This window comes from Podarcis cretensis (assembly GCF_951804945.1).
Source record: "Podarcis cretensis genome assembly, chromosome: 7".
Lineage (NCBI taxonomy): Eukaryota > Metazoa > Chordata > Lepidosauria > Squamata > Lacertidae > Podarcis > Podarcis cretensis.
In genome coordinates, this window is record NC_137176.1 from 86,315,110 (window position 1) to 86,338,449 (window position 23,340).

General features: G+C 43.5%; 1 protein-coding gene across 2 annotated transcripts in view; it reads right to left on the reverse strand.

Moving 5' to 3' along the window:
- The window catches only part of COL22A1 (collagen type XXII alpha 1 chain), a 188,388-nt gene that overhangs the window by 61,574 nt on the left and 103,474 nt on the right, over positions 1–23,340 (reverse strand). For both annotated transcript variants that reach the window (XM_079984146.1, XM_079984147.1), the window contains 8 exons: positions 22,817–22,870; positions 22,065–22,100; positions 21,543–21,572; positions 18,683–18,736; positions 17,931–17,984; positions 10,021–10,074; positions 3,048–3,101; positions 1,991–2,035 (listed from right to left, as the gene is read on the reverse strand). In XM_079984146.1, coding sequence (XP_079840272.1) covers positions 1,991–2,035; positions 3,048–3,101; positions 10,021–10,074; positions 17,931–17,984; positions 18,683–18,736; positions 21,543–21,572; positions 22,065–22,100; positions 22,817–22,870 — 381 coding nt within the window. The remainder of the gene's footprint in view (positions 1–1,990; positions 2,036–3,047; positions 3,102–10,020; positions 10,075–17,930; positions 17,985–18,682; positions 18,737–21,542; positions 21,573–22,064; positions 22,101–22,816; positions 22,871–23,340) is intronic.

Here is a 23,340-nt window from a genome sequence, read left to right on the forward strand (position 1 = left end):
AGGTAGTGGGGTTGCTGACCTTGAGCCAGACATCCTGGAGAGTGAAGTTAAATGGGCCTTAGAAAGCACTGCAAATAACAAGGCCAGTGGAAGTGATGGTATTCCAGCTGAACTATTTAAAATTTTAAAAGATGATGCTGTTAAGGTGCTACACTCAATATGCCAGCAAGTTTGGAAAACTCAGCAGTGGCCAGAGGATTGGAGAAGATCAGTCTACATCCCAATCCCAAAGAAGGGCAGTGCCAAAGAATGCTCCAACTACCGCACAATTTCACTCATTTCACACGCTCGCAAGGTTATGCTTAAAATTCTACAAGGAAGGCTCAAGCAGTATGTGGACCGAGAACTCCCAGAAGTGCAAGCTGGATTTAGAAGAGGCAGAGGAACCAGAGACCAAATTGCAAACATGCGCTGGATTATGGAGAAAGCTAGAGAGTTCGAGAAAGACATCTACTTCTGCTTCATTGACTATGCAAAAGCCTTTGACTGTGTCGACCACAGCAAACTATGGCAAGCTCTTAAAGAAATGGGAGTGCCTGATCACCTCATCTGTCTCCTGAGAAATCTCTATGTGGGACAAGAAGCTACAGTTAGAACTGGATATGGAACAACTGACTGGTTCAAAATTGGGAAAGGAGTACGACAAGGCTGCATTTTGTCTCCCTGCTTATTTAACTTATATGCAGAATTCATCATGCGAAAGGCTGGGCTGGATGAATCCCTAGCCGGAATTAAGATTGCCGGAAGAAATATCAACAACCTCAGATATGCAGATGACACAACCTTGATGGCAGAAAGTGAGGAGGAATTAAAGAAGCTTTTATTGAGGGTGAAAGAGGAGAGCGCAAAATATGGTCTGAAGCTCAACATCAAAAAAACGAAGATCATGGCCACTGGTCCCATCACCTCCTGGCAAATAGAAGGAGAAGAAATGGAGGCAGTGAGAGATTTTACTTTCTTGGGCTCCATGATCACTGCAGATGGTGACAGCAGCCACGAAATTAAGAGACGCCTGCTTCTTGGGAGGAAAGCAATGACAAACCTAGACAGCATCTTAAAAAGTAGAGACATCACCTTGCCAACAAAGGTCCGTATAGTAAAAGCTATGGTTTTCCCAGTAGTGATGTATGGAAGCGAGAGCTGGACCATAAAGAAGGCAGATCGCCGAAGAATTGATTCCTTTGAATTATGGTGCTGGAGGAGACTCTTGAGAGTCCCATGGACTGCAAGAAGAACAAACCGATCCATTCTTAAGGAAATCAGCCCTGAGTGCTCACTGGAAGGACAGATCGTGAAGCTGAGGCTCCAATACTTTGGCCACCTCATGAGAAGAGAAGACTCCCTGGAAAAGACCCTGATGTTGGGAAAGATGGAGGGCACAAGGAGAAGGGGACGACAGAGGACGAGATGGTTGGACAGTGTCTTCGAAGCTACAAACATGAGTCTGACCAAACTGCGGGAGGCAGTGGAAGACAGGAGTGCCTGGCATGCTCTGGTCCATGGGGTCACGAAGAGTCGGACACGACTAAACGACTAAACAACAACAACAACAATTAAAAAAAAAAAGATAATCCCATGAAATTTGATGGTATGCTACACCTTTTTAGGTATACAAAGCCTGCCAAAACAACAAATAGTTACAGGGGTTCCCCTCTCTTTCTTAGGTGCCTTAATAGTTTTGAGTTTTATTTATTTATTTGGTTATTGGAAATAAATTTGAAGGCAATGCCAATAAGCTTCTAAATCTCTTGACAGAACTGGATGAAATTTGCAGGCAGAGGTGAGTTCTAAGGCTATTAGCAAAGGGGGGAAAGTGAGTGGGGGGTTATTTTACCCCTCCCTGAACACACACACAGAAACACACACATTTCTTTCCCTAAACTCAAAAGATACAGGATCCAGAACCAGAATTACAATATATCTAATTCTGAATGCATGCATGTTTTCTAGAATGTATCCTGTAGAAAAACAACAACCCACAAGCACTTACAGGGGGTCCAGGGGGTCCATTTCTCCCCATTTCTCCTGGCAGCCCCTAGAACAGTCACAGCAAAAAGAAAGATAACAATTAGTTGTAGTGCCATCTTTTTTGCCACCCAGTACCAACCACCCATGCAGAAATAGCTAGCGTAAGTTGTGCTGGGTGGAAAGAAGGTAGATCTGCATGTGCTGGCAAAAGGTTGGCAAAAGATTCTGGCTCGCAACTCTGTAACAATAGAGGTAAGAAATCAACTCGCTCTGCCACCAAAATTATGGCAATGAAGAAAGCTTGGGGGTAACCAGGGGTGGATTTTTGCATAGACGAATTGTTCACATATGGTAATCACAAATTAGTTCTGAATCCAGAATTATTTAATTTCAACCATAAATCTTTTGCACCAGGTTCTAATTAGGGGATCTCAGGGATTTTTTTGTGGGAAGGGGGATCCTACAAGACTGAAGTCTGTCTACCCCCGACATGTGCATTTTAACACGGGCATCTTATGGGGGCAACACATATTTTAGGACATTAGCATTTGTGCTTTTTATGTGAAAGTGCAGGCAAAAAAGCATATACAGTGGTACCTCTGGATGCGAACGGGATCCGTTCCGGAGCCCCGTTCGCATCCTGAAGCAAATGCATCCCACATCTGCGCATCGCGATTCGCCACTTCCGCACATGCACATGATGTCATTTTGACCGTCTGCGCATGTGCGAGTGGCAAAACCCGGAAGTAACATGCTCTGTTACTTCTGGGGTGCCATGGAGCACAACCCGAAAATACTCATCCTGAAGCTACTTCAACCCGAGGTATGAGTGTATTTAGGGGGAATGCATGCAATTTAAATGCAAAGTTTTGGAACTTTAAAAAAAAAAAAAACCTCTGCAGGAAATGGACATATAATGAAGATTGAAATAGGCTGATCTCTCCCTCTTTACCATGGCACCCATAACCACACCCAATATCTGCCGCTCAAAACAGCCTCATACGAGGGCTGCTTTTGTATCTAAAGCAGCAGAAGGATGCCCTTATGATATCAAATTTTTATGAATGAAAATTTCTTACTGGGGGGCCGGCAATCCCAGGAGGACCAGCGACTCCAGGTGGTCCTGGAGGACCCTGTGAGGAAAAAAAATATACATCAAAATCCTTAAGCAGCCATATGTCAGGAGGGAAATTCAAGGAATACTGTTTTCAACATCACTACAGCTCTTTGGTAGAAAAAGTCCCACCTCTTAAATTTCTCCCTTGAATGGTTCCTGTTTAAAGGACTTATAGCCATCTCGTAGAGCAAACTCTATCAAGGTAGCTTAGATTACAAAAGAGTCAAACACAACATAATACTTTGAAATATACAGGCATAAATATTTGTTCAGTTGGTTTTATATGCCTACACCTTAAAAAATATTGCATTCCATTTTCACCTTGTGTTTTCTAACTTGATTGCAGTAGCACGCTAGCAACCTAGTCTGTTCATGATGAATAATTTCCATAAAACTAACAGGTGATGGAGCAGTGAGTGGCTCAAGGTTTTGGGCACATTCAAACCTCCTCCTTTTGAAATTACACCAAGGGTGGAGGTTCTGCACCCTTGGTCTAACCCGAAAAAGAAGGTTTGAATGTGCCTCAAATCCCAGGTTCTCCACCCCAAAGGACAATTTTTGCACTGGGGTGTGTGTGTGTCAAATTTGGCTTATGAGGTCATTAAAAAGAAGAAGAAGAAACCATGGCCACCTGCCAGACAGATGATGGTATTCTAATGGAGGGGGTTGATATCAGCTGAGAGGGAACTGGTGTGCACAGCCCAAACAGCAGGATGTGACCTCCACTCACCAGTAAAAGGACGTTTGAAGAGTGCTGCACTGTGATTTGAAGTCCCAATAGCTGGAACTTCAAAGTACAGCATTACCTGTTGGGTTTGTGTATGTGTGTGTCAAGGGTCTTGGCCACCTGCCAAATTTGGCCCTCCAGGGTTCAGGATATAAGGTACCCTACCCTTGAATTAGACAGAATAAAATAAAATGGAGACAGGACAGTGGAGGGGGTAATAGTAGGAGCTGACTCCGAAGACTGAGAAGATGTGCAAACTATTTTGGGAAAGTATAATTCACACAGACTTGAAAACTGCACATGTTGCTTTAGAGCATCTTGTCACTAGAGGGGGCAAAGGGACCAGGAATGGAAACAAAACTGAAACAAGCACACACACAGAGAGAGACACAACGGTGGAGGGAAAGTTATCCAGTGATGAAAATAGTGTGATACTTTTGAGTGCTGAAAATATGTGACATGCCTAAGAGGGCTATAGCTCAGCAGCAGAGCATGCACAAGATCCCAGGTTCAGTTCCTGGCTTCTCCAAGTAGGGCTGGGAAAGTCGATTGGACTGACATTCCAGAGAATAACTGCTAGTCATTGTATACAATAGTGAGCTAGATGGTAGAAATTTCTTCCTGAAACCATGGAAAGGCACTGCCAGTCAATGTAGACCAGGGTTCCCCAAACGTGGGTCACCAGCTGTTTGTGGACTACAACTCCCATCATCCCTATCTAGCAGGACCACTGGTCAGGGATGATGAGAACTGTAGTCCAAATACAGCTGGAAACCCAAGTTTGGGAAACACTGATGTAGATAATAATGAACTCGATTGGACCAATTGTCTGACTCAGTGTAATACACTTTTACACATCACTTGGGAAGACAGGCGAACTAATGTCAGTGTACTGGAAGAAGTATAGATCACCAGTGTTGAAGCAATGATTCTTCAACATCAACTTCGTTGGACTGGTCATGTTGTGCAGATTCCTGATTATTGTCTTCCAAAGCAACTACTCTATTCTGAACTTAAAAATGGAAAGCATAATGCTGGTGGTAAACAAAAGAGGTTTAAAGACTGCCGCAAGGCAAATTTTTAAAAAATGTAGTATAAACACCAACAATTGGGAAACACTTGCCTGTGAGTGCTTCAGTTAGAGAACAGCCTTTACCAAATGTGTCATGGGCTTTGAAGACACTCAAACTCAGGACACAAGGGAGAAACATGCTAAGAGGAAGGCACACTTGGCAAATCCACACCGTGATCAACTGCCACCCGGAAACCAATGTCCCCACTGTGGAAGGACGTGTGGATCCAGAATTGGCCTCCACAGTAACTTACAGACTCATTGTTAAAACCGTGTTGATGGAAGACAATCTTACTCAGCTACGAGTGATTGCCAAAGAAAGAATACACTTTCTTAAGACTGAAGCACTTGCTAGGAATAGGATGTCAGCATTAGAACTGCCGTGAAATGTGATGAATTTAAAATGTGAAATTGAATTTTGAGGATCCTTGCATGGAGGCAATGAGAACTTAGTTATCTAATAAGGTTTCTTGAAGTTGGGGTTTAGACACTTCCATGGCAGCTGTAGGAAGCACTGATTCTATTTGCTCATTGACTGTACTGATGGTGTCACCTGTTTCCCCCTAGAGCCGAATGCCCTGTTTGGGATCTGAGGGCGGCGAAGACTTGATGCGTCTTAGAACTACACTTCCCACTGAAAGAAAAAGAAAAACCCAACGAAACTGGGAGGCTCCTGTGTAAGGAGAAACATTCAATAAATTTCAAGGGAAGCCAAAAGAGCTTAAATTAGGGCTGCAATGCATGATTAATACATTGCTGCAGTGATCAAGGTAAATCTTTTTTTAATCAGCTAAAAACTTTAGCATTTCCAGTTAATCAGGCAATACTTTAACAATATTTTTTCATCTTATAGTTATTTTAAAAAACTGCTGATGGCATGCCAGTAATATGAGATGCAGGAACATTCACTTTCATGCAGGAGGGGCTAGTAGTCTTATGTAAATTTAATTTGTGCTGATTTAATCAATTTTTTAGAACATAGGGGGAAAGGTCCTTAACCTGAGCCAGACCATTGGTCCAGTCTAGTTCATTATTTCCCCTGAGGATCCAAGGTTTCAGACAGGATCCTCTCGAAGAAGAAGAAGAGTTTGGATTTGATATCCCGCTTTATCACTACCCGAAGGAGTCTCAAAGCGGCTAACAATCTCCTTTCCCTTCCTCCCCCACAACAAACACTCTGTGAGGTGAGTGAGGCTGAGAGACTCCAGAGAAGTGTGACTAGCCCAAGGTCACCCAGCTGCTGCATGTGGAGGAGCGGGGAATCGAACTCAGTTCACCAGATTACGAGTCCACTGCTCTTAACCACTACACCACACTGGGCCCTACCTGGAGATGCCAAGGATCGAGCCTAAGACCTTCTGCAAGGAAAATGGATGTCGTACCATTGAGCTACAAATACTTTTGATCACCACTTATTAGAATAATCAACTACGATTCCCTTAGTCATCATGTTATACTCCTGGTTTCAATCAAACCAGCAAGATTTCTTAGATAAATTCTCCAGTTCCCTACCTCCACCAGAGCAGCAATTATGCATTTGTTAAGCCAACCGTTGGAAAGACCCTAACATTTGCAATTATTTTCACAGAACAATAAGCAATAATTGGAATCTGGAATAAGCCATTTTATTTGAATTTTCTGAGCAAACCTTATTGAAACAAATATGCACCAAACAGGGGAAATTCCTGTCCTCTTGGTATGTAAGGTCCCAGATCCAATGTTCCCTGGCTCCCAGCTGTTGTGCTAGTTTAAGGATGGAATTATGAGATCCCGTGCAACAGATGTGCTAGTGGAAATTTCTTGAGAAACAGCTTGTACAGCAGGAAGTAATAGGACTGCAAAAATATGTTGTGTGCAACCAGCCACAAGAACCATGCTAGCTTTTTGCTGCCTTGCCTTGTGCAAACCATCTCACCAGTGCAACTAGTGCACCACTGAACAACTCAAAATTAGGGTGGTATTGAATTCCTCCCTAGGTATTGGGTTTTGCCAGGAAAGCCAATGGGAATTAATATACAATTCATTTCAGTACATCTCGTCTGAGTAGAACTCTGCTGGATATAACCCTGGTTCTAAAGTGATTGTATTTGTTCATAACAGGAGTTGGTTAGAAAATTGGTCATATAAGATAGTTTCAGCTGAGGGTCTGCATAGGAAGCATGCTAACTGGAAACAGATTAAGGAAAGAAGTTAGATTTTAAGAATTGTCAACACAGGCGAAGAAAGGAATGGTTTCCAAAATAGGTAGGGTTGATAAAATGAACACATATTGTATTAAACAGTCTGCTGACTGTTGTATTAAACAGTAAAGAAACTCTGGATGGAATATGGGGTTATACATTGGAAAAGGGTAGGCAAAGGACAAAGAGAATGACTTGATGGAAAATTATAATAAAATATGGGACAGATGGCACACAATTCCGTGGAGGCTCAGGCAAATATGTTAAATTGCACCTGCAGAATGTTGGCATGCTGTAAATGTCAAAAGGCATTTGTGCTGCACTTATGGAGGAGCCATCCATTTACACAAAACCTTTGACTAGGAATAATAGGGGAAAAGGAAAAGGAAACAGGACAGGAAGTCCCATTAGGTCCCAAAAGAATCCTACAGCGCAACCATACATACCCAGAAGAAAGTCTTACTCACTCAGATGGGCCTTTCCCCCCCGTTAACCTCTTAACTCTCGCTTTTGACACTTGAGATGTGTATTTTTAGGACACACCTCATTACTGCAATTGAAAAGAGTTGTTTAAAACTCTTTTGAATATTGTGTTTTAATTGTTGCAACTTGCCGTGGGACTTCAGATTGGTAGGTTAATATTAATAATAGGAAGAGGAGGAAGAGGAGAAGGAGAGGAAGAAAAAGAACTGACAACTTCAGAAGCTTACTTCTAAGTAAACATGCATAGGACCATAAGGTAAATCAGCGGCAAACTTCTTTTTTTAAAAGGTCCCTTTAAGCCCTATAAAGCATGTTGGCCTAAAATGCAAATCTTCCTTTACACACACACATACTCACAAGGGAATTTGAACTGAAGCAACAGTGCTAAGTTTGTGAGGTCCTTGGATGCTTATGCTAATGGGAAACCACGGCAAGCAAAATAGCTATTGTCTGCTCAAAACTGGCCTTGGACACTAATATAATAGCTGGAAAATTACAGCAAAATGCTAAATACTCGGCCATTACACAGCAACAGCCCAGTGCAGCTGACTCCTTTGCCTTTTTAATCATCTTAAGTGTTTGCTTCATAATACCACAACTGAGCCAAGTCCCAGATTATTAAGCGAGGTGGCCTCATGAGCCGTGGGCCAACATTATTTCAGAAAATAAATAGCTTTCTCTACTAAACAAAAAACAAAACAAGAGTGCCCAGAAGTGCCCAGAGGCTATCAGTATGTGGAACATGACTGTATTTCTACATAGCAGTTCCCTCTGGAGAGCAGAGCGAGTTTTCGGCAAGAAGGCAAGGAGCCATTTGTTTAAATTTGTAACTTAATAGAAGGGTAGAAGTTTGTGATTTCTTTGCCTCATGCTGAAAAGCTTTTATTTTCATTTTTGTTGCTTTCCAGCACTGTGACCTGAATCAAATCATCATCATATATACAGATTTCAACACAAACAACATGCACAAACAATGTTCAAGCATTTTTCTACATCATGAGTTGTAAGCTTTCCCCACTCCTTTTGTTTTTTGTTCTTATTTTAGGAAAAAACAGTAAAGAGTCTCGTGGAACCTTAAAGATTATGCTTTTATGGCGGAATAACTCTTATGGTCCAGAAAGTTCACTTCATCACATTCTCTGGCTTGTGAAACCTTATGGCACCATCTACATGCTGAAGTACATTCTTCTTGGTGGCTACTCAGAAGTATGACCCACTGAGTTCAAAGCATGGTAGAATCATAGAATTGTAGAGTTGCACAGGGACCCAAAGCTTCATCTGGTCGAACCTCCTGCAGGAATCACAGCTCATGGGCCTTGCTTCCAGGTTATGAGTCCAGCTTTCATCTTTAAGCTGCCAGAGGATACTTGGTTGCTGCTATGGCAACACACTAGCATCCCCACTAAGTGGGAACTTGTCTTTATGGTGCTTCTACATAATATTACATGGCAGGTAGGAGCAAGCTTGAAGAGGAAAGTACATTTGAGAGGCACTACCAGGTCAAATCGCTTATTAATGGACCTCAGTGATGCATGTCTTTCCAACCACAAATTTATTTCATTTTCATGTTTAATCCAGAACGTGGCAAATAGACTGGTGACTGGGAGCAGCCGCCAAGACCATATAACACCGGTCTTGAAAGACCTACACTGGCTCCCAGTACGTTTCCGAGCACAATTCAAAGTGTTGGTGCTGACCTTTAAAGCCCTAAACGGCCTCGGTCCAGTATACCTGAAGCAGCATCTCCATCTCCATCATTCTGCCTGGACACTGAGGTCCAGCGCTGAGGGCCTTCTGGCGGTTCCCTCACTGCGAGAAGCCAAGTTACAGGGAACCAGGCAGAGGGCCTTCTTGGTAGTGGCACCCGCCCTGTGGAACGCCCTCCCACCAGATGTCAAAGAGAAAAATAAATACCTGACATTTAGAAGACATCTAAAGGCAGTCCTGTTTAGGGAAGCTTTTAATGTTTAATAGGTTATTGTATTTTAGTGTTTTGTTGGAGGCTGCCCAGAGTGGCTGGGGGGGGACCCAGCCAGATAGGTGGGGTATAAATAATAAATTATTATTATTATTATTATTATTATTATTATTATTATTATTATTTGAATGTTTTGGGGAAAGGGAGATGTGCATAAACTAGGGTAAGCATGGGGTAGGAAAAGGTCAGTATACCTTTTATACTCCAATGCTGGCCTGGAAGGAAGGAAAACAATGGAGCTTTCCAGTTACCATACCTTGGCTTTGAGTTCTGTGCACTCTGAATTAACAGCAAATTGCAAGCTAGAATGGGTGAATGCTAAATTGAATGCTTTATCAGCATTTTCTGCCCCAATAACTAGCATAGCAAGGCTAGCTATAAGATATATATTATAAATGTAACTCCTGAGAGCATGGGTTTGCTGGCTCTCCTTGAACACTAAATGAAAAGTCAGGTCTTTTGAAAATAAGTGTATAATTTATGCCATTTAGTTACCGGAGGTCCAGACAATCCATCAACTCCTGGAACACCAACATCACCCTTCTTACCCTGAAAAAGAAACAGAATTTTAAAAAAGTGACTAACCACATCAAGAGATGACACACAAGCCCAGTTCCTGGTTTGATTACTCTGTCTCAGAAAAAAAAAAAAGCATGAACTTGTTCCGTCTTCAGTTTATATGGTACTAAGATATCTTGTGTTCATGAGGTTCATGAGACAGATGGACAGCCAGACAGACAGATACCATAGATAGTATGCCAGTCTGACAGAGCCCATTTGCCCCCACGATGGTCCCTGAGGTGATTCACACAAAAATTACACCAACTTCAAAAATGGCAATGTTAAAACGACTACAAAATCAGGCACTGAACACACACATCATCTATAACACAGAGACAGGCTGAGCAGCTATTTCCATCCTGTTTCAGCCTCGTTGGTGCTCAGTCAAAGGCCATTTCTGCCCAGGTTCTGCGGGACTTTGGAAAGAATGCACCAAAAGTCTACGCACAAAATACTTGTGTTTTAAACCGCAAGCATTTAAAATGGTGAGTCCTGCTAACGCTATGGGACTTCCACTTCCTTTTCTCATAGACTCTCAAAATCTGCACCAGAGCATTACAGTGGCGCCCCGCAAGACGAATGCCTCGCAAGACGGAAAACTTGCTAGACAAAAGAGTTTTCCGTTTTGGAGGCGCTTCACAAAACGAATTTCCTATGGGCTTGCTTCGCAAGACGAAAATGTCTTGCGAGTTCCTGCGGGTTCTTTTTCCTTCCCCCCCCCTTTTTCTAAGCCGCTAAGCCGCTTATTCGCTTATCTGATAAGCCGCTAAAAGCCGCTAAACCGCTATTAGCGCTAATCTGCTAAACCGTCAATGGGCTTGCTTCGCAAGACGAAAAAACCGCTAGATGAAGAGACTCGCAGAATGGATTCTTTTCATCTTGCGAGGCACCACTGTATTTTGAATTTCCATGGTTTGGGCTACACGGGGGAAAGGGTAGGGAATTTCTGTCCTATAAACAAAGCAGAAGTCTAAGAGGACCCTCTGGAGCAGACTTTGATTGTCACCAGTCTACCCCTTCTTCTTGCTGAACCTTTCTCTTTTCACGGAGGACAAGGCTATCAGCAGCTACTATAGCTATGTTCTACTTCCACGGTCTGAGCCGGTATTTTGGGACTTCCAGTTGCTGGGAATCACAGCGGGCAAGATGGCTGATGAGCTCATTTCCTGCTTGTGTGCTTCCTAAAAGAATGTGTTTGGCCAGTGTAAGAACAAGATGATGCTAGCTCATTTGGTTAGGGCAGCCTTTCTCAACTTGTGGGTCCCCAGATGTTGTTGAACTACAGCTCCCATCACCCCTAGCTAGCAAAGCCAGAGTTCAGGGATGATGGGAGTTGTAGTCCAACAACATCTGGGGACCCACAGGTTGAGAACCACTGGGTTAGGGCATGGTGCTGTTAATGCCAAAGTTGCAAGTTCATTTCCCTGTTTGGGACAGCTGCATATTCCTGCATTACAGGGGGTTGAACTCGATGTTCCTCAGGGTCTCTTCCAACTCTATGATTCTATGCTGAGCTAGATGGGCCAACTGGCCTGATTCAGAAGGCTCTTTTTGTGTTTTTAATTTCTTAACCTTCTGTGCATTTTGAGGAAGAAGAAGAGATTGCCCTGAACAGAACATCTGATTGCTCTTGAAAAGCAGGCAGCAACAATAGCTCTCTATCACAAGTCTCAATCCTGGGGAGAGCTTAACAAATAATAATAAAGATACATAGATCTGCCAGATTATATAAACGATCTCTTTCTAGAATGCAACTGAAGAGACTCCCCAGGAAAAATTATACCTGTAGATGTAACACAGTACAAAATGATATCCTGCCTGAGAGCAAGATAGAGAAAGCTGGCAATTATGTCGTGCGACTCAGAGCCTGCAAATGTACCCTTTGAATAAACAGGAGGCAACCTGACAGTCAGAAATATATGTTGTTTTTGAAACAAATATGATTTACCTTTCCTGGCAATTATAGTTTTACTCTTTGTTAAACTCAGACCATCAAACTCAGACATTTACAGAATGCAAAAGGGGCCTGCCGAAATTGAGCTGATGTCCAATCTAGACCAGCTTCCTGTTCTCACACCATCCAACCAGATGCCGAACTACATTGCAAAATTTGGACATGTCTGAATTATGAAGGATAGCTGTTTCCGTACATTCAGTTCAGGAAGTCTGAATCAGGTATGCTCACATCAATAAAGCGTGTTCTCCTTCATGGAGAGCACGTGTTGCGGTGGAGGCCAACAGGACACTCCAAAGTTGTGGGGCGGCCTAATTGATCATTGACCACAGTTGTGATTGGGCTTCCCTTGTTGTTGGGAAGAAGTTAATGTTGTCATTTGTTGATTGACAGCCAGAAATGCTAAAACTCCCTGCACGAGGCATAGAGCTTCCTCTTTTTGCCCGTGCATTGGATTGCCCGTCCCTCCCTCCCTAGAATAGGGTTGTTCGCTTTGACCTTGCTATGCCTGTCATGGGGTCGTCTGCTTTGGAGCGGGGGCCTGGTAGGAATTTTGTCCATCTGGCTGATTGGCTGGGGCCATTTGGTTTTTGCCTACTGCGTAGCAAATCGTCACAACTTGTAAGGTTGCGGTTAGGCATTGGTTTATGGTTTGGTTGGTTGAGGGGCATGGATTGGCTGTGCCTGCCCCTCTAATGCTGCAGCTGCAAGGGGTTCCATTAAAGGAATACAGGGGCTCACTATTGCTTTTGTCTGAACCCTGTCAAGGGGCTAGGGCCATGCAAGAGCCCCTGGTTGCATTTGGGGAGGGCTGAGGGCAGGTTCCCTGCTCTGTCCCTACCCCCAAGTGTATTCCCCTTTTCTGGGGGGGGGGGCAGATAGTCGCAACCAATGCCTAAGCAACCACTCACATTTTTGTATTTAATAAAGTTCTGGCCAAAATTATGCCAAAAACCTTAAACAAAATTTCTGTGTGATGTGTGAGTTATTTGGGGTGGCCCTGGGCACCTTGACATGCAATAAAAATAATTTATTATTACGGTCAAAGACCAGTTCAAGAAGCACAACTGAGACTACTTTCACAAAAGGCTCACATAAAAATGTGAATCTAACAAAATTTCCTCATTCATGACACAAAAATATCAACAGGCCCTTTACGACTGTTGCCATGAAGTTTTCAAAGACATCCCATAATTAAGTATGTTTACTTTCATATGGGGGGGGGGGGGATTAAAACAGTTCTTCCAAAAGTAGATTAGTTGCCGATTTTGGTGCTGCTTACTCTGTTTTATTGGTTCCAGGGTTTTTGTTTCTCTCTCTCATTAGACTGTTGAATTGTTTAATGAATTTTCTACCCTTGGCAGGTTAGGAAAAAAATTAAGTACCCTGCCCCCTGCCAAAAGTCAGTAGACATCATGGGAAGGACGAAGGGGATGAGGATACATGGGGATGGAAAGAGAAGAATGCTGCAGTGCGGCTGATACAACTGACTTCTGTGCGTACAAGGAAGCTTCTTTTCCTGTCCCTGCCTTATCCAGCCCCCCCCCCATGCATCCTCAAGATGGGGAACACTCCAGAGCACATTTCCGAACACAATTCAAAGTGTTGGTGCTGACCTTTAAAGCCCTAAACGGCCTCTGTCCAGTATACCTGAAGGATCGTCTCCACCCCCATCGTTCTGCCCGGACACTGAGGTCCAGCGCTGAGGGCCTTCTGACAGTTCCCACCCTGCGAGAAGCCAAGTTACAGGGAACCAGGCAGAGGGCCTTCTCGGTAGTGGCACCCGCCCTGTGGAACGCCCTCCCACCAGATGTCAAAGAGAAGAACAACTACCAGACTTTTAGAAGACATCTGAAGGCAGCCCCGTTTAGTGAAGCTTTTAATGTTTAATAGACTATTGTATTTTAATATTCTGTTGGAAACAGCCTAGAGTGGCTGGGGAAACCCAGCCAGATGGGTGGGGTACAAATAATAAATTATTATTATTATTATTATTATTATTAGGGAAGCATGTGGGTGAAGGAGAGGAAACAGAAGTCCTGCTGCGATAGCAAAATGACATGCATGGAGCCTTGGATACACTAAACCAGCGGTGCACTTCAGAATTTTCTGCCTTTAGCAGTTAATCCAGCCCTGGGTCCAAGATATGTTCTTCTGTGTTCTCTTGCGGCTAATGGAACAAGGCAGCTAATGAAAGCTCACTGAGGGAGTGCATTCACAGTGGCTCATTCCTCAAGATTTATGTTTCAGCCATCGCAAAATCTAATTGCCAGTTTGGGGGAATTAGATGATCAGAAAATAACTTTCTGGCAAGCCCATGGAGCGTCCCCATCTGTGCTCTTTTGCTGGATTTGTGTCTGAGGCAATTTTGCACAGCTTACCTTTCCAAATGAGCAGCGTCAACTTGGGAAATAATTATATATTCCTTCCAAAAAGGAATTTTGCACCGCTCTCTTCGCAAGCCATTTTACCTGCTATCCTTTTGCTTTGGAAGAGTGAAGCAGCAAAGGGGATAAAATAAATAAATCACTTTATCATTCAGGTATAGATTTAAAATCTATGAGGGATGGTCTCATCTCATTTCTAAATGAGGATTTATTATCTTGGGGTTCATTAAATTATTTCCTTCTTGGTAACCTGGTACAATTCCCATTATTAAAGCAGGATGGAATCGTGCCAGGAGAAAAGTGAATTTACATTTAGATCCCAGAGAGTTAGGAACACTAATTAAAAAAATTGGTCCAGCTTGGTATGTGACGCTATGAATATAGGAGAGGCCCAAACTGTTGCATTCTCCCAAAGATGAATTCCACGTGGGAAAACTCTTAACCAGATTGGCAGAAACTTGGACTGAATCGGATAGTGTTTTGACCGTTCTAAGAATCTGGAGTAAGTCCCCTAAAGTCATCCATTATCAGGGTCGCCATCTTGATATGTGCTCACTTGTGCCCTCACTGTAAAAACAGAAAAAAGTGGCTTCTGGGTAAGACTGTACCTGGTTGATTTTGGACACACGTCTAGGCCCTAAGGCCATGTCTGCATGTGTGTCTAAATCCATCTACTTTAGATGCAGAACGTTAGCAGTGACGCATGGTGAAATTTTCTGTAGGGGAACAGTTAGGGCCAGAGGCACCAGCCTGCGAGGGTGATTGGTGAGGGGGGCCGACATCATGCATATGATTTCTGATGTCCTGGTGTCATGCGTGAGCATTGTGCCTCCCTCCTTAAGCCAGGCAGAAGGTTCCCGGGCTTTGGGAAGGTCCTGGGGGAACATTTGTGGGTCTAGCCTAGTCCATTGACCGCACAGTACTGTAGGTTAGCAAACTATAATGGGGAAGGCTGTGTCTCAGATCCACAGCACTTTTGCCTGCAAAAGTTCTCAGCTTTGATCCTCAGCATCTCCATTTAGGACTGGAAGAGACCTGTCTCAAGAACTGGAGAGCTGCTGGTCGCTGTTGACAATATTATGCTAAACGGATAAGCTTCCTATTTTGCTATTATGGTTGAGTAAGGAACAAGGAGAGCTGGGTTATTCTGAACCTGATGATCCCTACCAAAGGGCCATTCTGTAAACAGGCCAATTCCTCCTATTTAAATAGGAAAATTGCCATCCTTGAATGTCCAGGTCTCTGAGAGTGAATGCTTCATGAAGAAAATACTGAATATTGACAGCCAGGACCAGATGGACTGCCCTGCCAAGTTTTATTCCCAAAGTGCAAAGCTCAGGGTTGATGCAACAGGTAGATGACTCCCAGTAATATTTGACAGATGAGTGTGCTGACAAACTTCCATTATACTAGGAATGAATCTTTGGAAAGAACCAACATTATACCAGGCCCTGATAATTGCTACAAGAAATGAAAATTTCGATGTAAAAAAATCAGTGCAAGTGCTATATTCTCCAGAGCCCCAATTAGGTGTTCTGATGTGCATTGGAATAATCACGCTGGGGAGATGGGAATTAGCCTGCCAGCTCTGCTACCCTTGTTGACATTCTTGCTCTCCATGAGTCAGAGGACAATTGTGTGAAGTGGGGAGAAGGATTCTATTCATAAGAATGCGAGAAAAGCCTGTTGGGTCAGTTCAGCATCCTGTTCACAAAGTGGCTACCCAGATGCCCGTGGGGAACCCATAAGTAGGACCCAAGCCCTCTCCCCTTCTTCAATTTCCATCAGCCGGTATTTAAAAGCATCGCTGCCTCCAACCATGACAATCTCTGCCATGTAGAAGCTCAGATTTTCCAATACACAGGGGACTTCCATAATTTCAGGTGGCTCCCCACTTCATATGTCTTCTCTATTTGAGTGGTAAATATAGCAATGTTTTTCTCCCCGCTGCACTCCAGATTGTAGCTTTCACCTCTTCCAGCTTCTCACTCAAGGAAGGCCAGCTGTAGGTTTGAGGGGGCCATCAGGAAAGAGCTCTGTGGTGGTAACTCTGCCTTCCTAATGGGATTACTCAACAGTAGTGGGCAGCAACAGTCCACTATTGAAACTTCCCACAATGCCCTGATGCAGCATCACCCTTGAGAACTGTGGCCAATTAAAGTGGCAGCTTCAGTGAGGTTCTCAGTTGGAAATGAAAGTGATAGGACTTAGTGAAAGGACCATTTGGGTGGAACACCATTTATATTCCCCACAATGCCCAAGGGCAGCATTACATAAGGGCATTCTGAGGATTGTAAATGGTGCCTCTCAAACCAAGCTTCCCAATAGGAATGAGGTTTGGGAAACATTTGGTTTCGTAAGGGCCCAGGATAGGCATCAGTGATGGGCTGTGATGAGTCCTTAGCAGCAAGCCCAGTGTGGGATGTCGCAATGCCATAAATGTGCTCAAGCAACTAGGTCCAGATGCAGGTACCATTGATGTACCTGGTTACAACAATGCTGAGCATAGCTGAGCATTGTTCACAGTTGATGACATTTAAAACAGAAGCTGGCTCCCCCATGTCTCATCTTTCAATGGAAACTTCTCTTCTGACAGTGTGTTGGATAATACACAGATCAGAAGACATTACACTTAATGGCAAAATCAGTCATAGTGGGGCTCTTAAGAGAAGTGAATTCTGTTATGTCAGAGGCCCATTGATGGAATGCTGCCTTTTAATGACTCAAGACTGCAAATCTTGTGAGAGGAGCTGCCATTAATGGGAATGACATCTAACTCACAGGGCTGTGTGCTCATTTGTTGAATGCGGTAAGATCTGCTTCCTAAGAGCTGCCAATAAAAGAAGAGAATCAAGGGAAAACTCATTCCCTTTATGGATGCAGACATTTCCTTTCCAAGCCCACATCTTAGATCAGCAAAGCTTTCTCTTTTGCAAGATCCTTCCCCCCACTCATTTCAGGCTGTTCCCCCATGTTCCGTTTCATTAGGATGGCTCCTGCCAATTGCATCCAAGTCCACTGAGACATTTCCAAAATTTTACATTTCCCTAATAAAGACATTTATAAATTGAGTTTTCAGTGATGGCCTGCTTTAAATTGAATCAACAGCAAACTAACTGTGTGTGTGTGTTGAGGTGGAGAAAAACCTAAGTAACAGGAATCATTAATTTAATAACACTGGGAGCCCTTCATATAGGCTCAACTCCCTCAACTGTTCCTTATAAGGAACGCTTGTTCATCCTGGTCACCTTCTCTGCACAGATAGAAACAAAGGCTTTAATGTTCAAAATGGGACTTTGCTCTCCATCAAGATTGGACTTTTAATTACAACAGTCTACATAACAACATGTGTATAACTGATTACCCCCCCTTTTTTCCCCTTTTGGGCAAATAGGGAGGGCAGTGAGAATTATTGACAGTAGTCTATTAAACACTATCAAACAATTTAGGCATTTCCCCCATGCTAACAAGTTGGGACATGCATAAGTAGAAACATTGCCCACCCTTTGACCTTGTAAGCCAGCAGGTCCTGGTTTGCCTTCTGGTCCTGGAGGGCCCTACAAACAACAAAAACAAGATATTTAAACAAAGTGATCAAATTGAAGAGGGGAAAAAATGCATCAGCAAATTACCAGTTTCCACATTCAACATGTGCTCAACAGCTCATCGTGCTTCCCTTCCACCTCTTTTTACTGGTGTTAGTGTTTACTGCTATGTTAGTGATCTGCAAGATATCTCAGGAACTGGTGTCACAATTTTGGGACACGGCTTAATTCTTCTAGATCATATATTTAGCTTTGTCTGTTGTCCTCTGTCCCTGAAGGCAAGGGAAACTGCCTCTGTGCATAGGCAGAGATTTTCCCTGCACTGAATCTCAGGTTAGAGTTCTGAAGCATGCATTCCAAGTGGGCTGAAAGACAAAGGAGCATATTTTCCTTTGAAATTTAAGTACAATTCCCATGCTCCTGGAGTCTTTTGTATCGGTTGCATGGGCTTGTCTGGAACTTCGGATCTTTGCATCTGAAGAAAGAACCATGCTTCAGTGTCAACAAACATCTCACATTAACGATATCGCCGTCTTATCCAGGGCTTGCCCATGGTTTGGACCAAAGAGCTCTCACACCCTAGGTTGAGAATCAAACCAACAAGCCAGACCTGAGCATATTCAGGACTCTGCATAATCCATCACTGCACAAGACATTTAAAAATACGAACAAATGAGCAATTCAGAGTGGGAAGGTTGCAAATTACTTACTGGGATACCTGGAGTTCCAGGAGGGCCTATTGAACCTCGTGGGCCAGGAGCTCCCTGTAAACAAATCAAAATTAGACGGTTAAAAAATTACTTTATGTTGCATCTAAAATGAATTCCTTCAGCAGTGTATCGTATTGATCTGAGCAAGGGAACTGAGGAAGCTCAACTGTGGACACCTGCCTACATTTAAAAACTTATTGCAAAAAGTTATAAAGATGCCAAACTACAGATAGCTATAAAAAAATAAATAATAATAATAACAAGAACATACTTAGTTTGTCTCTAAGGTGCTACTGGACATTATTTTTTAATTTTTATATGTATTTCAACTGCGTCAGACCAACACGGCTACCTACCTGAAGAAGAAGAAGAAGAAGAAGAGGAGGAGGAGGAGGAGGAGGAGTAGTTTGGATATGATATCCCGCTTTATCACTACCCGAAGGAGCCTCAAAGTGGCTAACAGTCTCCTTTCCCTTCCTCCCCCACAACAAACACTCTGTGAGGTGAGTGAGGCTGAGAGACTTCAAAGAAATGTGACTAGCCCAAAGTCACCCAGCAGCTGCATGTGGAGGAGCAGGGAATCAAACCTGGTTCACCAGATTACTAGTCTACCGCTCTTAACCACTACACCACACTGGGTACAGATAGATATGTACAAGATGTATCTCCCCGCCCCCCTTTGCATCCTCTCCTGTACTCCTTTTCCTTTATCAATCCTCTTATCAATTTATGAGTTTAATGTGGGTAAAGATGGCGCCCAGTACACTTCTGCTGCGCCACTGGCCGTCCGTGCCGATCGAAAACTTCCCTTAGCTCTCTTAGCATAGTCCTAGCAGAGTTCAGCAGCGGGAGAAAACTGTTGCCGTGTGTGGATAATAAATCAGACTGAATGCAGGCTTCTCTCTTATCTCCAACAGTCTTTTTAATGAGTAGAAAAACATCGTAAATCAGCCCGGCGACAGAGCCGGCATCTTTCGCCTCTCAGTCAAAACCGAAAGAAAGATCACACACAAAGAAAAATTCCCGTATGTGAACAGAACCACGCCTCAGAATGTGAGACGTCACACAGAACTGTTTAACCCTGTAAGTTCTGATTCTCCTCACATTTAAATCTACATGTGAAGTCTACTTGATGCAAACATGCATTTCAGTGTTTTGGAGGCTGTTCCATAGGAACAGATTATCTGCCTTTGGAGATTAGCCAAAACCCGAGGCTGAGCAAACATGAAGACTTTCCGTTCCTTCCATCTCAGCTGCTTGTGATGGTGCATGGAATAATTGGTTCACTGGATGGGGCAGAGCTGTTGTGCTGCCTTCCTGACAGGTAGGTGGCATTTGCTTACCAGGAAGGGGAAGGGGAGGGACTAAGCGGTGGGGAGGTTGTTGCGGTGCAAACACACTGACAGAGCCAATATGGCACTGCTGGTGGTGCATTTAGCCTGTGCCAACCTTCCGGACACCTCATCCTTTCCCTCTCCCTCCTGGAAAGCAGCAGTGACCCACTTGCCACAGGAAGCTAGTGTAGTGGCTCAACACTACCTCTGAATGGCAGCTCCATCATCCCTGACCATTGGCTGTGATGACTGGGGCTGATGAGAATTGGAGCCTGACCACAAGTGGAGGACCACAGTTTCCTCATCCCTGTGCTAAAGCCACACTAAGAGATTTGTGTGCTGGAAAGTAGTTGTTTGTTTAAACAAAGGGGTGACTCTCCATAATTTAAATTGGTCACATTTCTGAAAAGTTGCTAAGGAATGGTGAACCAGCATTTGTTTCTCTCATATCTGAAGGTGTTTAGGGAAGCTTTTAATGTTTGATGTGTTACTGTATTTTAATATTTTGTTTAAAGCTGCCCAGAGTGGATGGGGAAGCCCAGCCAGATGGGCAGGGAATAAATAAATTTATCATCATCATCATCATCATCCTCTTCATCACATACAACCTGATCCTAGAAGGGTCTTAAAGATAAAGGTAAAGGACCCCTGACAGTTAAGTCCAGTCGCGAATGACTCTGGGCTTGCAGTGCTCATCTCCCTTTACTGGCCGAGGGAGCCGACGTTTGTCCGCAGACAGTTTTTCCGGGTCATGTGGTCAGCATGACTAAGCCGCTTTTGGTGAAACCAGAGCAGCGCATGGAAACAGCATTTACCTTCCCGCCGGAGCAGTACCTATTTATCTACTTGCACTTTGACGTGCTTTCGAACTGCTAGGTTGGCAGCAGCTGGGGCCGAGCAACGGGAGCTCACCCCATCGCGGGGATTCGAACCACCAACCTTCTGATCAGCAAGCCCAAGGGGCTCAGTGGTTTAGACCACAGCGCCACCCGCCTCCCTTAGAAGGGTCTTACTTCCGAGTAAACCTGCCAAAGATTTCACCCACTATACTATTTTTCAGAGTACACCTTTATTTGCTTTGCTAGCTCTGAACGGCTGTAGGTTAAAAAAAGAGGGAACAGAAGAATATAAACTTTGCAGCAACAATTGAAACCGATTCCAGATAGTGCATCGACAGCAAACATCACTGAAGAGTGCCTCCTCCTCCACTCTCTGCTCTCCTCGGGTAATGAAAACAGACAAAGCAATTTTATTTCAGAGTTTTCGTGAACTAGCAACAACTGTGTGGGCTGGATGACTGCAACCCTTGGATAAAAGCTATTAGGGGGAAGATAAACAACTTGCCGGTATCTCCTTTGATTCAAAATAAAGTTTATTCAGAGTAGAAAGGGTTCCGAACCACTCAGCCCAGATTTATTGGTTCTGCAGTTTGGGTTGACTTTATCATACTGACTTAGTCAGCACGATCATTCTTGAAAATTGGGATTTCTGGTTGTTATTATCAAAAATATTTAGAAAGACTTTACCTGCTCTCCTTTCAGACCTTCCATCTGCACCTGAAACAGAAGAAGATAAATATGTAGCACAAGGGAGATGAGTCTGGGTTTCTGCCCTGCTCTCTATCCCATAGAGGGGGAAACTTAGCTGAGCTCTGCATTCCCCCTGAGATCCAGCTGGTTGGAGTTATGCAGCCAAGCAGGCAACAAAAAGTGTAAAAACTCGGCTGCAGTAAGATCATTGGAATGTAAGTCAACAGAGTACTGCAAAAATTACCTCACTCCCCAAGGGCCCTCTGTATTTCCTTCCACCATCCAATCTGAAAATTTCACAGCGGGTAAGGATTTCATGCCTCTTTCCACAAACTTCTACAGAATAGCATGTCCTTCTCATTTCAACATCAGGAAAATCACTCACCAACTATTTCTAAGATCTGCTCAGGCATTAACGCCCAACATATATTAGCATTTCTCAAGATCCTGAGCACCCATTCAAGAGAACTTGTTTTGTCAACCGCCACAAAACACAGATCAAATGTTAATAGCTCTTACCACTGAGCCAGGCTTCCCTGGAGGCCCTATTTCACCCTAGATGAGAAAGCAAATGAGAGGGGAGAAAACAATCCAATTAAATTTACAAAGTTAAGATGCTGGCAAAGCTTTATCTGATCTTTATCCAGCATTTGCTTTGATTTGATAGTAGGGCAGTTTACACACCCTCCTATTATGCATTAATTACCGTATTTTTCGTATTACCGTATAATACGCCCCCATGTATAAGATGCCCCCTATTTTGTGGGTTTATATTTTGATTTTATTTTGTGAACTGCCCTGATTCCCCCGGGTATAAAAATTCAATAAATAAATAAATAAATAAATAATATTATTATTATTACTATTATTGTTATCTTTTCCTTTCTTCTTTCTTTCTGTTAGATTTGCAAATAGGAAATGGGGAGGGGGAGCATCTGATATATCATCAAAATTCTGATGTGCCATTCTGCAGCCTGTGTGAGGCTGTCACGCCAGTTTCTGACATTTCTAGAGCGTAACGTATGTTGGCATGTAGACAGCAGAGCCTCGTACGACCTGGCCAACTGATTTACATGGGGCAGGGAAAGTGTGTAGGAATTGGGTATGGCCAGGGCTGCATCAGGATTATAACATTGGGAATATAGTGAAATCCATTTTGGGACAGGGGTTCTGAGTTTGTCCTACATTACGTCACAGGAATGTGAATGTGATATATGTGATATGTAGGCAAGCACATCTCAGAGGCAAAATTTACACAGACAATACCTCACCTTCTCTCCTCTGGGTCCCATGAGACCAGGTTGGCCTGGACTCCCTTGGATGCCCTGAAATTGAGTGAAGCAACACTCAAAAGGTATTCAGATGCATGAAGAAGAAGAAGAAGAGTTTGGATTTGATATCCCGCTTTATCACTACCCTAAGGAGTCTCAAAGCAGCTAACATTCTCCTTTCCCTTCCTCCCCCACAACAAACACTCTGTGAGGTGAGTGGGGCTGAGAGACTTCAAAGAAGTGTGACTGGCCCAAGGTCACCCAGCAGCTGCATGTGGAGGAGCGGGGAATTGAACCTGGTTCACCAGATTACGATTCTACCGCTCTTAACCACTACACCACACTGGCATGTGTTCCAAGCCAAAGTTTTTAGTGAATTTGTGATTCCAGGGATTGAATTTGGGATCCACTGAACCATGAATCACTTTAAGCTCAGACACAATAATACACATGTCCATGCAGAAGTAAGTTCCAGCAAATATAATGAGACTTTGCCCCAGGTAACTATTTATAGGGCAGCAGCT